This window comes from Diorhabda carinulata, chromosome 4, assembly GCF_026250575.1.
Source record: "Diorhabda carinulata isolate Delta chromosome 4, icDioCari1.1, whole genome shotgun sequence".
In the NCBI taxonomy this organism is placed as follows: domain Eukaryota; kingdom Metazoa; phylum Arthropoda; class Insecta; order Coleoptera; family Chrysomelidae; genus Diorhabda; species Diorhabda carinulata.
Window position 1 is genome coordinate 21,447,121 of NC_079463.1, and position 15,041 is coordinate 21,462,161.

A 15,041-nucleotide genomic window follows, 5' to 3' on the forward strand; every position below is an offset into this window, starting at 1 on the left:
TCTGTTTTTCAGCTTTTGCGTGTTTTCTCTGGTTTTTGTCCCATTTTCTTCTGTTTACTTCACTTTCTTTAATTACATATACAGAGTGTACTATATATAAAAGATATCAAGTGTAGTTTCGACCCATAGAATATTAATTTTATAGAAAAAATAGTAAAAAAAGTAAATTTGACATGTTTTTAGGTTAATCCATTCTTCTATTCTTTCTGTCAGGTGGAGGTTGATTTAGGTTAAGTTATGTTAGTTAAATTGTCGAAATGTTTTGGGTCTAACAACAACAAGAATACGTTTACTTATAAAATGTTTATAAACCTTTTTTATACAACTTTTCAATAGTTTTATTTTTTGTTTAAAACTTTTTCTTTTCGGATATATTTAGTGAAATTTTTATAACTTTGAAGATGATTGGAAAGCGAATGAATCTTCTTGATTGAAATTCTTTCATGAATTATTTTGTCTAATAACGACGAGTTATAACGGAAATTTTATCGAAGTTTTTTTGGTAATTTATCCGTTATTCGAAATAATAAAAATAAATATCAATACCGCATTTTATTTGTACGATAAATTAATTATGAAAAAATATATAATAGTATATTATATATATTTTTTTCTATCTAAAAATACAATTGGAATATTCTGTTTTTCACTGTAGTAGATCAACGTCTCTAGGGCGCCAGACTATAATAAAATTATAAAATAGAAACCCATTTTACCATCACTTCAAAGAAATTTCAGTTTCTTATCTACCGACAGGTATTACGACAAAAGAATGGGTATTATATTCATGTTTAAACCGAATTTTTTTATTTCGTTGACAAAAATTAAAAAACTGCAATAATTCTTGTGAATAATCTTTCTTTTGCTATAATTTCTCTGATTTTTAGCAAATAAAAGAATAATTTCCTTTTTCCATTCAATGTTATGTAACTAAAAACATATTCTTCTTCTTTTCCAGCCACTTGTGGGCTTTGTCCTATTCAAGTACACCAAGTCTTTCATTTGATATTTCTTAATTCCAGCGTCCTGAAGATAAAATTCATAACAATATCCCAAATACACTCGATTTAGTCGATCTGCAATCGCGAGTCACTGTGAAACAACTGAACTCGAAATTGTAAAATCTCAAAGCTACAAATTGATATAAAATCTTGTTCTCACAGTCCAAAAACTTCTTAACAACAGTACTAATTAGTGGCAACAGATAGAAGGTTCTATACCTGACCCACAACTATCAGTTAGCCATCAAATTCTACCTGAAAATCCACACAAGTGATGAAGTTGCTCAAGGTATAGCTTCCATCGAAGACGCGGTTCCAATAGACAAAGAAGAATCCAGGGAAACGCGAAAAGTGACTGAACACTCAGAAGAAGATTCAATTAAATTTAAATTAATCCCAGCCTACCAAGCAGTCCGTCTACGATTTACCAAAGAATATTTTAATTAGACAACCTATAGAAAGATCCATGTTATAAAAAAGAAAACGAAGCTTTTGGAGAAGGTTGCTGGATGCTTTGGACCGGAATTTCAATCAAATGTTTCTATGGAAACTGGCCGTTTCGTTTCCCTCGTTAATTTCATCGGCTAAAACTTCATTCTAATGCATCATTCTAATGCAGCATTATGCCCGTCCACACACTGCAGAAATTTGCCGCTATAGATTTGCCAACGCGTAGCCTAGACTTAAATCCCATCAAGCATCTATGACTTAAGCTAGAAATTCTGCAGCAGTCAAGAAATCGGATTCAAAACAGCGCTCAGTGAAGAATGGAATAGCATATATATATTTAGATTCTCATAAATGATTTAAATGATCCAAACCAAGTTTGGTGAGGTTAATTGCCATAATTCTGAAGAATGTACAGAGCACATTTTCTCGGGAATTGCAAGAGATTTATACTAGACCTTAACCGCCTCTGGAATATCCATCCTTGGACCTTATAAGCATTTATGGCCCAGAAAAAATAAGACCACCGTTTTTTTGGAGATTATTCCAATCCTTTAAGTGGTTATGAATTGGTCGATTGAAATCGATTCCTCCCGTATGAACTAGAGTCATTTGAATCGAGATTCGGAAGAAACCTGCTGCAAACAAGACATCATCGTCCAAAAAGTAAAAAAAAGCCATCGCATTTGAAAAAATTAATGGCGAAAAAAAAGTCTTTCGTACTAATCTGGTTTCATATTTGAGTCCTGTTATATCAAACTGTATAAGTCAAGGATTAACCTCAAAAATAAAACAAAAACCAAAGTACTCTTATCATTTTTTGAGATAAAGTTGTTTACACCAACTTCCAGTTAATCTCAATTATTAATAATATCGATACAAGAAATAATTTATTACATAGTGCGGAGTAAAAAATATATTCAAACTCAATATTAATCGACTTACCAATTATTTCTTTTTAAATCTATAAAATCTATCAATAGCAGTTTAAATATTTTATAATTATATTCTAAAATTTAGGAAAAATAAAATATATTTGATACCAACAAAGAAAATACTATTGATTGCGTCGAGGAAAGCGCGGTGATCAAATACTTGCGTTTGAAAGAGTTGATGGAAAAATCTACAGTATCATATACAGTTAAAAAGTTGTGTCGTGTGTTTAAATGTAGTCGACAGTTTTATAGAGATGAAAATGTAGTTAAAGCCTCTACAAAAACGGAAATGTTGTAATAATTCACAAATAAAATCGATCGTTATCTATCATCAACAAAACGTAAATAAAAAGTTTTGTTTTAAGTAGTTTTATGGAAGAATTTTTATTTTTGTTGCAGGCCGCGTAAAATGAATTTAAGTAACAGTTTTTGGCTGGTCGTTCTGGCTGTTCTCGAATGTTGTTGGAGGACGAACTCCTCGGAGGTTCCCAAAGACGTTCAAGATCAAGTAGAAACGAATCTTTTGTCGCTTTTTGGTTTCAAAGGCCGGCCGAAAATAGATAAATCGAAAGTGGTGATACCTCAAGCTATGATTGAATTATACAAAATGCAAATGGGGTTTCCCTTAGACACGACATCGATTCCGAGGAGGGGATGGCACACTAAAAGTGCAAATACCATAAGGAGTTTTACACATGTTGGTAGGTGCAAAAAACTTTTGGTTTTACTTGTAAAATTCGTATGAACTAGTTTGCAATAAAACTTAATTTGTAGTACAAAACTTGAGGTTATTTTAAATATTACGAGGTTTGCTACTTGCAATCTTAGAATTTGACATTTTTAATGGTGAACATACTCAGTGTGCAAAAGAAAGAAATAAATATTTGTTTATCTCAAAACTTTAGTAGCAGCCCTCGTATTGTAGAATAATCGAAATTATCTGAGTTTAATACAAATTTTGTGTCTTCTTTTCGTATCTTATAACCGTGAGGTTTATGAAACGATAAAAAAAGGTTTGGACTTTGTGACTTTTAGAACGATTATGGAAAATTTTGTAGAGACACGTAAACGTCGAAAAATCGTTAATTTTTTAAATAGAAACGATTCAAAAAATTTATAGTATATATTCCGCATTATGCCCGAGATGTTTATATAAATAATTTAATGTTTTTAAAATCCTAACCAATAATTTTTAGTAATTATTTTGTCTAGAATTTCTGGTTATTTTTACGAAGCGTTATTTCTTGAAATAAAATTTCAAAACAACGCAAATACGAATTACGTTCGGTTGCTATTCGATCCATATTTATTATTGCAAAGAAACAAATTCAGTAAATATCAATAGTTCCCGGAAGAAGTTTTTAGAAATCAAGCCGCCCACAAAGATTTGCAATAGGTAGTTGGCAATAAAGAAAATATTGATAATAATCAATATTAAAATAATAAACTAACAACCGCATATACAACGTACTGTATAGTACGGGCGCTTGGAATTAGAACGAACAAAACCATCATCAAGGAAATAACTGAAAAAAATTACGCAAATTCGCAAAAATTCGATGGTATCTGCATGATCCAATGAAAAAGCAGTATCGTCAGTTTTAACATGGTAGACAGTCGTTTAGGTGGAACTTCAGTAAAACGTGTAACTGACACACAGATAGTGTTACAATTGACAAATCCATATGACGTTTATGAAGTACGAACTGTCAATAGGCTGTGTCAAATTTCATGACGTTTCGATTAGTCAGTAAAAAGTGAAAGCCATTTAAGTGAAGCTAATTTCGATATTTTCAAAACAATGATTTTATTATTGCTTCTTGATGAAAACAAATATTGTATAAGCTCAGTAATGGCTCCAAAAGTGTTATCTGGACCCTACTACATCGATAAGAACCATTTGTTGTTGGTTTGCTGAATTTAAACGTGGTCGATGATGGTGAACCTTCTAGTCGTCCAATTGACGTAATTACTCCAGAAAACAAAAAAAACTCCACATATTGATTATACATTATCGAACTTAATGTAACTTAACCTAACCTAACCACGTCCAAGGGCACAACAGTCAACTGGGAAGGTTATGGTTTCAGTATTGGGATGCCCATGAAAAATATTAATAATTCATTTTTTTTAATAACTTTATCACAATTATATCTTGACAATTCTCATAACAATGGAATTATGGAATGATATTGACAATCAATTTTGTATGCACTTAATAATGAAATGACTCCATCGATTGTTGTGTTTGCGTATGGGAAAAATCATAATTATATCAATTTTTTCCCTAAGATGTCCTGGATTCCCTTCGTTTATGCATATCTAGTGCTATACAGCTCGCTACAAAACAAAATTAAACGATCAAAAAAATTTATTATAGGTCCAAATACTTGAAAATTATCACAGAAGTTTACAGATTTCGAATATATTGCTCTAGTGTATTAAACATTGAATCCAGTCGGATTTAGACTTAGTATTTTCATAGTTTTCAAAAAATTCTATGCATTTATCCACATTTTTTTCGCCAACATCATTTGTACATCAAATTTTCCAAGCTAACCTTTAATTTTATTTCTTTTAATTATATGCTGACGTAGATTGCGTTCGTCTTTGCTGGTTGAGCTGTATATACTTTTTTTTTGATTATTTTCTATACAGGTTTACTTTTAAACTCATTACAAAAATCCAAAGTGGTTTTATGCTTTCATTTTTGTTGCTTTGCCCTTTTATGATGGTTTCTTTCTTAGTTACCTTAGATTTTTCATTTCTTTGCTAGTTTCAGTCTTGTTTCATCTTCATAAAACTTCATTTGTTTTTTTAACGCGCAACACACCATCTAGGTTCATAAGGTGGTAATTCTTCCAGTGTTTTTTTCATTTCTTGTCTTCATCTTCTAATTTCGAACTTCTATTTGTGCCTCCACATATCGCTTTTTGAGTCTTGCTTAATTTTGTAATTTCTTGTTGATATTTTTAGTTCCGTAATATTGTAAATTCCAACAAGCTCCTTGACTATAAGTCTGGCGTAAGTAGTTGAATTAATTTACAAATTAATATACTTGGAAATCATGAATAACATGATTCTTAGTAAACGTAAATGTTTTACTATGAATATTTCAAGGAGCACACCTGGCAAATGCACATTCTTTTTAAAAAATATTGCTCATAATTTTCTATTTGACGTTCGTATACTTATTAAAACATATAATTGAGCTGTATCTGAACTATTATTTATTGCCGGTTCGCGATTTATGAACAAGCATATTCAAATAAAAATTTTTACTGCTCGACGAACTTTGCAATTAGTTCTACCGAAAATTTCTGAAAACTATCATGTCAAAAACAATTATCGATATAACTGACTGGTAGAATATGCAGAGACAGCTTAGACAGTTAGGATTATTGAAATTCAATTTACTATTTGTGTTATTTGAAAAATTTCTGAAAACTGCCCTGTTGTAAAGAGATTTCTCGATATAATTGACTAGTAAAGGATGTAGAGAAGATTTAGATACATTGGATTCTTGAAATTTAATTTACTATTTGTATTATTTGGAAAATTTTTGAATACTGCCCTGTTGTAAAGAGATATGTCGATATTATTGACTAATAAAGGATGCAGAGACGGTTTAGATACATTGGATTATTGAAATTTAATTTACTATTTATATTATTTGGGAAAATTTCTGAATACTGCCCTGTTGTAAAGAGATTTGTCGATATAATTGATTAGTAAAGGATGCAGAGACGGTTTAGGTACATTGGATTCTTGAAATTTAATTTACTAAAAAAGGAATGGAACCAAATAGATGAGGATTATTTCTCGAAATTGTTCAGAAACTCTGAAATAATAAAAACTAAAGGGGGTTACAAGGGAATAAAAAATTCGAATGTATCCCATCGTTAGATCTATAGGGTGGCCAAAAACTTTTGACCAGTAGGGTATGTTCTAAATTACATAGCTCGATTGGAATAAGAAACCAAATCTACTTAGACAAAGCTTGGTAATAGATAAAATAGAAGATTCCATATCAGGTTTTTATTATACAATGTGTCTATTCCAAAAATATGTTAAAAAACATTCTTCAAACCATCATTTTTTATTTTTGACGACTCGTTCCTTCTAACTGAGGATAATAACTCAATATATATATCGTAAATAATCAATATTTAAATAAGATTGAATATTTGATAAACCAACGGCAGTTTATTGTTATTTTTTTTCCGAATAAATTAATTTGTGTCACTAATTATCAGAATAATGAAATAATCATTGTTGTGAATCTTTTCGACAATGTTTTAAATTCCACGAATACCGCCCTACATACACCTGTTTGAATTATTAACAACGTATATTACATACTATATAAAAAAAGATGTTATTCAATACAATGAAAAAGTAGTGTGAGTGACTAATAATCAGGACACTTTCAAATCAGTATTAAAGTAATCAAAAGATGTATACCACCTACATTCTCTTTCGGAAACATTCCTCGACCCCAATGGCGCACACATCGATTATATTTAAAGTTTTCTTAAAGTTAAATTTTAATTTCGGAGAAGAAAGTTAATTTTAGGTATTTCTTTTCATTTTCACTGCTCAAATTCGCTCTATATCATCCACTACATCTTTAATTATCAACTGATTTTTGCCCATTTACTTACTACAGGGTGTTAATAGACTTGATGCAAAAAATTTTCTCATACGACTCCTCGTTTCTGATTCCACAGCTTTGAAGTCTTGTAACACAGAAACGAGAGAAGAAAACACCCTGTATATATTTTTTTTAGTATTTATATTTCATATTTTCAAAATATGAACTTAAACAAGTTATCAGAAGATAATTGAATTTCGAAAATTATGGATTCAGTATATAGATATGGTAAAGTAATTTACAGTGTGGGCCATAAGTCAGAAGCTAATTATATTACAGTTCCAGGAAGAAAAAAATATAAGAAATTGATGTGTTGATTATTTTTTTTGTTATATAGAAGGTGTCCAAAAAGAGTATCGGGTATTTGTTTTCGCGCCAGGTTCGAAACGGAGCGACGAAAGGGAGCGAGAAGGGGTTCGTGGCGTCCGCCATTTTGTGGAGTTTTAGTCACGATTGAACAGTACTCGGGGACGCATCGCGCATTTTGCGTACGAGCGTATTATCGTAACGGTGATTCAATAGTGATTGCTCAACGTCTGAATCGTGCGGAATATCGTACACGCCGAGCGCCAAGTGACGATAGCATTAGGAAATGGATCAGGATGTTCGAGAATAGAGGTGCTACAGTTAAAATTAAAAACTCTGGTCGCCCTCGTTCAGTTCGCTATGAAAAAACAATTGAAGCGTCGGTTCGTCGAAATCCATCTTTATCCATACGAATGTGATGCCAAGCGTTAAACATCAGAAAATCGTCCTTAGATTTGATTTTATTTGGAAGATTTGCATTTAATAGCCTATAAAATTGAAGTGGTTCAAGTATTGAAGGATTTAACAACTTTGAAAACATATTGTTCAGCGACGAAGCAAATTTTCACCTGAATGGTCACGTTAATAAGCAGAATTGTTGGTACTGGGCAGTCGAGAAACCGAGACGAAAGCATGAACGACCCCTGTACAGCCCAAAGGTCGTTGTTTGTTGGTCCTTATTTTCATGAAGATCAACGAGGCCGAGCAATCAATGTGAATAGGGACCGTTACTGCGATATGTTGCGAAATTTTTTGGTCCCAGAGTTGCAGGAGTTTGAAAGTTTCAACTCAAGAACGTAGTTCCAGCAAGATGGGGCCACTTGCCATACCTTGAATGACTCGATGGAAGTTGTGAATGAATTATTCCCTAATAACCTAACCCAATTGAAGGAAAACATCAGGTCAGAAATGGCAGCAAAATCAAGAGCTTTGTGTCGACTTATTATCGCCAAGCTTCGTTCCCGTTTAAAAGAGTGCCAGCAACGTAACGGTCATCATTTGGATAACATCATCTTTTCCAAATAATTTTCCAATTCATATCATATCAAAAAACAATAAGTTTTTATTGATTATAAATATTTTTTGTTTACTTGAACTTATAAAGATCCGATACCCTTTCTGGACAACTTGTACATTTAATCAAAGGGTGTGGATTCACTGTTCGACATTTCGTATATTGATTTATATAACTTATTCGTAGTTTTGAAAAGGGCCATTTTTTGATTGATCTTTGTCGTATGTATACGTTCAATTTTTTCATTTTTTTCTCCTTTTACATATTTTATCATTTCTTCGTATATGAAGTTTTCGATTGGAATTGGAATCACAGAACTACAACAGAAATTGCTTCACTACTAAATGTTTGTAGTCTTCATGAAATTGAAGTTGAATGTTCGCTGTGTATATTTCTTCTTCTTTACCACAAAACGATTATTAAAAAACGAATAAAAAAATGTGGAAATTATTCATTTCGATCGAAAAATCAACAACGTCAACAAATACTCAAAAAGACATTTCGAATATTCAAATAGATTCAAATATAATCAATGCAAATGCGTATTTATTGGATGGTAAAGACGTAATTAAATAATAAACTCGATATCTCGAAATTTTTCTGATGTATGCATTTATTATAGTTATAAATAACATTCGACGGTTACCGATTAAAAGATTACACACCATATTGGACTCGAAATTAATAAAATATCGTATATTATGTACAAAAATTAGTAATAAATGATCGAATTTGTTTATTATTAAAGTGTTCAAAAATAAATTCTGTTGTTAAATCTAAAAAATCGATAAAAAAATAACTACAAAGCCTCTCCGATTGAATGGACTTCCTGGTCGTTATTTCGTATACAAAAAATAAAAAATTAAAATTTCAAAGGCTAATTCTATTTGGATATCACAAAGGCCATGTCAATACATCGAATCGATGAAGCTGGAAATCAAAGACAAATCAATTGATCTCTAGAGACAGATATCTAATTTCAAGCGGTGATAAAAAATTTGTTAATAAAGACCTTCTGTAAGCTAGAAATCTATCTCTTTGATATACAGATGGTCCAAAGCTAGTGCAAGAAGATAGATTTGACATGTTTTTAATCATACCGTTAGCATTTACTATTCTTCAAGCAGATTTATTAAGTAATAAATATTTTTGTTCTGAGTATTAGAATTGAAACATTCTCTTCAACAGCCAGATGGCGCGTAAGGCTTTTTAGGCTGTTGGGTATAGGACAGGCTAGCACGAAAATGTAAATGAGCTCTAAAAGTTCTCCATGAACTAAACTAATAGTTTATAGAAAACTCCAAGCCAAAACAAGAGATTCACAACCATAACGGTTGAGGAACTTCGCGAGATCAATCAATCACCTTGAAAAAATAGTCATAGTATAGAACATCTGCAGATTGAGCGAGTTAAATAGACCATACCTCGCTCATTTCAGTAAAAGGTTTGGGTTTAATATGGTTAAATCGCTTGTTATCTTGACCAGATTATAACGATTAACGTTAAATTAGTAGAAGCTGGTTACCACAAATTCAAGATAGGATTAAAGATGTTAGAGTTAAATAAATGAAAGTTGCCATATTTTTTTGTAATGATTATCAATGCAGTCGAAACGTTCTACCGAAATTTATATAAAATATCTTTCAATTATTAGATGATCAATTGATTAGTTTTTACTATTTCTGTTAGAATGACATCCCGGTACCGGTTGAAGAATTTGACCAAATGCCGAACCCATGAAAACGCCCGTGGCGAATTTTCTTCAAAAATATTTCTAGCAACAACAATAATTCAATTATCAATCAACACAGTACGTAAACAAGATTATTCCACTCGAGAAATCAGCATTTCACTATTTATAATTCTGGCAACTATGTAAATAAAACAGTCGATTGCAATGGCGTAGATTTATAAAATAAAAAATAGTCAATATTTTTGGGAAAATTTGTGTGTGATCCATCAATCCTTTTGAAAAGTCTAGAATGTGGTATTACCAGAGATCTTCGTCTTTTAGTTCAAGCGCTTCCAGGTGAAGTGCTCTGGAGCTCCTTAGTCTTTCACCCAGCAGATCTACTTTGGTTAAAGCTTCCCAGAAGAGTCTTGGCCTATCTCAGCTCCAGTAGGTTGTCCCACTAATTGGTTTCGCTCCTATGTACCTACTTTTCCATTTTAGCTGTCCTTTGAAGGGATTTGCTCCGTTGTGACCTGGAATCCATTGTAGGGTAATTTTATGATATTGGAGCTTAGAGCTCTATGTCTCCTTGACTATCGGACAAGATGATGATCTCCTGTTTGCGATAGTTACTTTTGAGATAATTTTTTCCTTCAATACCAAATTCAAACGAACTTCCTTTAAGACACTTATTTCAATATCTTGATCGACAAACAGTTTGAAAATAGTAATTGCAAATGATGAAAAATTGAATTGAAATTGCCAGAAATTGATTTAGAAGACTTAAGTACCAGAAGTAATTATTCAAGCAGAGGATAACCAGGAAAAGTTGTTTATTCTGGCTGGTTAACGACTACGAATATTGAAGTCCTTTGTGAATTTATTGATAAGGTTTATAGTCGAATTTAAAGTGGGAGATGTCAAGGAGACCTAATAAAATACTTTGAGGTATTTTCTCATAATTTTGTTGCTAAATACATTGGAATGATCCCAATTGCACTGAATCTCTAATCTTTTCACCATTGATCAATGAAAATAATAAGAAACTGGATCATATAGGAGATTTTCTACGATTTCCATGTCATTCCCTGACGTCATTGAAGCTCTAGTCACTAGCTCTATCAAGTTATGAAGCTAGAGATTATTGTTAACTTTGTAACTGCGTCCGTTCGCAAAAACGACTTTATGTGAAGGCGCGGAGCGATTTCCTAACACCGCAAAACCGGCTGATTTTGAAGCCGAAGGAAGCGACTATCTTCAGGTCGCCAGGTCCAGGTCGACTATAACATCATATTTGTTTTAAAAGAAATGAAGAATGTATAAATAAAATTTCCATGTTTCAATTTGTGGTTCAAGCTTTGTCTTGCCGAAATTATGCATTAGGGCGCTTAAAAAACATTTTTTTCGATATGAAAAAATTCCTCACCAAGGTTGTGCCCTGTAGGTCAACTCTAAGGGGTTGTTTTTTCATTTGTCATGAAGAAATTTACTAAAATTGAATTTTTGGTGCAATTTTCTACAAAAAACAATTTTATATTCTTCGAACTTTCCATGTTATGAAGATCAGTTACAGCCATTAAAAAAATTGGTATATTTTGAAATTTGGAGAAACATCTGTTTTTTTATGACAACTATGTGTAAAATCAATTTCAGTAAAATTTGATACGGTAAGGGTAAAAAAATATAATACAAGGTGTTTTTAAAGTATAATCAAATATTACATTTTTTTTTAAACTTCTTTAAACGATTCCATGTTATTATGACATCAAAAATGATAAATTTTGGCCTTTTTTTTCTTACTGTATACCAATAGTATCCACCAAAATTACCCCCCCCCCAAAGGTCAAGAATCTATAAATCTTGATGAAAACACTAATGGAATACACAGAAAAAAAAAACAAAAAAAGAAATAACAGATATGTTGAGGCTTATAATTGATGGGGAATTGAAGAAGAGAAGTCGATTGGATGAGACGAATGTTTGCGAATTGTCATTCACGAAAAATAAATCTCCAGTTATTTCATCATCGTTATTTTTTTTAATTCTTTCTTTATTGCCTTCGACGCTACTGATTAAAATGTTGTTATTGCCTTTCTGTAGCGAAAGTGGGACGGTCATATTATACAATATTTCATACCTAATTAAATAATATTGTACATGCATACACTAACTTGTCACAACTGAAAATATATGAATATCTTATACAGAATAATCTAATTTTAATAATATTAATTAGTAATATTCCCTCGAAGGGTTTTATAAAAATTTATATCATTTATTAGCAATCAAAAATATAATCTAGGCCAAACAAATTTCTAATTCGTTATCAGTATTATACCAACTATCTTGTCACTATCGTAATTGTCGATTTTCTGAAAGATTTCGATCGAATTTAGCATACCGAAAGCTCCCTAGTTTTTGCCTGCCAAATCCTATTGTGAAACCGATTATTCAACAAGTGCGTTCAGTTTTACTCCACCATTAGTATTTGCACCCTAAATATCTAAAACGTTCTAAACATCTAAAAAAAAACCCAAAAAGTTGAGATGCAATGCAATATCGAATTGGGATCTCTTCCAAGGTATATAAATAACCCGGGGGACTCAGACAGACTACTTTGATAAATTGTAGGCTACTGAAGATGAAGATGAAATGGAATAGGCTGTAGCGGGAAATGTGTTAGAAACTACTCAGAAAGGGATCCAGTAGGATCGTCTTCAGAAACTGAAGGTAAAGTCTCTGAAGACGATAATTTGGTTATCGAAACGCGTGTCAGACAGTGTAATCCAGAATGAATATCGCCGATGGCTCCAGAAATTCCAATTCAGATGGGGTCTAATAAATGCAAAGTGGAAGGTAATTCACAGAGACCAAAAAAGATTTTATCAATAAAAGAGAAAAATACAAAAAAAAGACTATTAGAAAACAGTTATAATGACCCCAATTATGGAAAATTTAGTGAAATTTTTGGAGTAATTCAATATAATGAAGGCTTCTGAACAACTGTTCACTATCAACTTATAATAACCAATGTATAAAGGGCACAAGGAGTTAGATGGTTGAAAAACGTTTCTGTAATGAATAATTTCAAAATACTGAAAAATATTTTGAAAGTACAAGAAGAGGGAAAGAGAAAAACAGTAAAACCAAGTTAGAGAATGGAAGAAGTGAAGATAGATATAAGAAAGTTTGGTATGGAAAAGAGGAAAATCAAATGGAAATATTTAATTAAGAAGATCAAGTTAACAATTTAAAAAAAATCGTTGTAATCTTTTTGCACTAAGCTTTAAGCTTCTGGTCATATATTCTATCCTCTTCTCACACTATGATAGTATATTTGTTTTATTTTTTCACAAGGTATGTTAAGAACATTGTATCATACTGGTTGCAGGGATATAAAGATCGAAACTTTCAAAAAACGTTCGTAATATAAAAACTCACCAGTTAATGTAGAGCTACTTCTAAAAATTGAAATCATAATCGGAATCAGTAGATGTACTATCGTAACCAAATGCCTTTATGAAATCAATAAATCATAGGGTTTTTAGCCCATCCAAACCTTTTTTTATTATTCTTTATAGTTAATATATGACCCAATAATAAATTTTGTATTAGAAATTAGATTTTATCAGTTTTTTTTCACCATCACTCGAAATTTAACTACAGCGTGCGGCAAGATTACGTTCAATAATAATTACTCAATTGACATAAGGAAAAAAATTAATTAGATCAAATTAGTATACGGATAAAAGTGAAAAATTATATTTTCACATATTTGTTAATACTGCAAAGCGTTAGATGATTTTTTTTCTTTCCAGAAAGTCCTGTGGATACTCGTTTCACGAGTCATCACAAGTTTCGATTAAAATTCGACGTATCTTCAGTGCCGAAAGAAGAAAAAATAAAAGCCGCGGAATTAACCCTCAGCAGGGAAAAGATCCATTGGTTAACCGAAGGTCTAAACGAAGAGGATTTTCTACAAAGGATTTTAGTAAGTGACATAATCCACCCGGGAATTAAAGAAAAAAGAAGCGCTATAACGAGGGTTATCGATAGCGTATTGGTCGATACGAGGGAAAACACCACCGTTAGTTTGGACGTGTTCCCCGCCGTGCAAAGATGGTTGAATAAAAAAAATAACAACCACGGTTTACTAGTATCAGTAAAATCAGTTGGTAAGAAGATTAAGAAGCCGAAACGTCACGTGCGTTTGAGGAGAAGCGTCCAAGAAGACGATAGCAGCTGGAACAATGTTCAACCTATACTGTTAGCTTATACAGACGACGGGAAAAATAGACCAAGACGCGGGACAGAGTTAACCCAAATAAAAAGAAGAAGACGAAACTCTAAGAAGCATAACCGATCGAAAAACGAGAAGAGGTACCCGTGTAATAGGCATCAAATGTACGTCGATTTTCGAGAGGTCGGTTGGAGCGATTGGATTGTAGCTCCTCCCGGCTACGATGCTTATTATTGTCAAGGAGAGTGTAATTTCCCTCTAGCGTCGCATTTAAATACTACGAATCACGCGATAGTACAGACGCTTATGAATTCGGTGAACCCCCAGAAGGTTCCGAAATCGTGTTGCGTACCAACGCATCTTAATCCAATTTCGATGCTTTATTTGGATGAAGACGAAAAGGTTGTTTTGAAAAACTATAAAGATATGGTTGTTGTAGGTTGTGGCTGCCGGTAGTCGAATTTGTTTGTGACAATTTTTACGTAACCGCGTCTGTGATCATATTTGAACTTCAATGCTACCCTACCCTCTAGCACTAAACATTTATTGTCCCAACGATTTTTTCAAATATATATATATATATATATATATATATATATATATATATATATATATATATATATATATATATATATATATATATATATATTAAAAATATCATTATTCTGCCGATGAGTGTAATTAACGTCTTTCGGAGCTTAATTTAAACTGTTGTTCACCACCACTTCAACAATAATTATCGGAAAATATGATGAAAACGTTGAACACTTC

At 32.0% G+C, this 15,041-nt stretch overlaps 1 protein-coding gene across 3 annotated transcripts in view; it reads left to right on the plus strand.

Annotated features, from left to right (window-relative positions):
- The window catches only part of LOC130892322 (protein decapentaplegic), a 63,388-nt gene extending 48,553 nt beyond the window's left edge, over positions 1 to 14,835 (plus strand). For all 3 annotated transcript variants that reach the window (XM_057797696.1, XM_057797695.1, XM_057797697.1), the window contains 2 exons: positions 2,783 to 3,084; positions 13,849 to 14,835. In XM_057797696.1, the coding sequence (XP_057653679.1) occupies positions 2,793 to 3,084; positions 13,849 to 14,726 (1,170 nt within the window). In that variant the 5' untranslated portion in view covers positions 2,783 to 2,792 and the 3' untranslated portion in view covers positions 14,727 to 14,835. The remainder of the gene's footprint in view (positions 1 to 2,782; positions 3,085 to 13,848) is intronic.
- Positions 14,836 to 15,041: the final 206 nt, after the last annotated feature.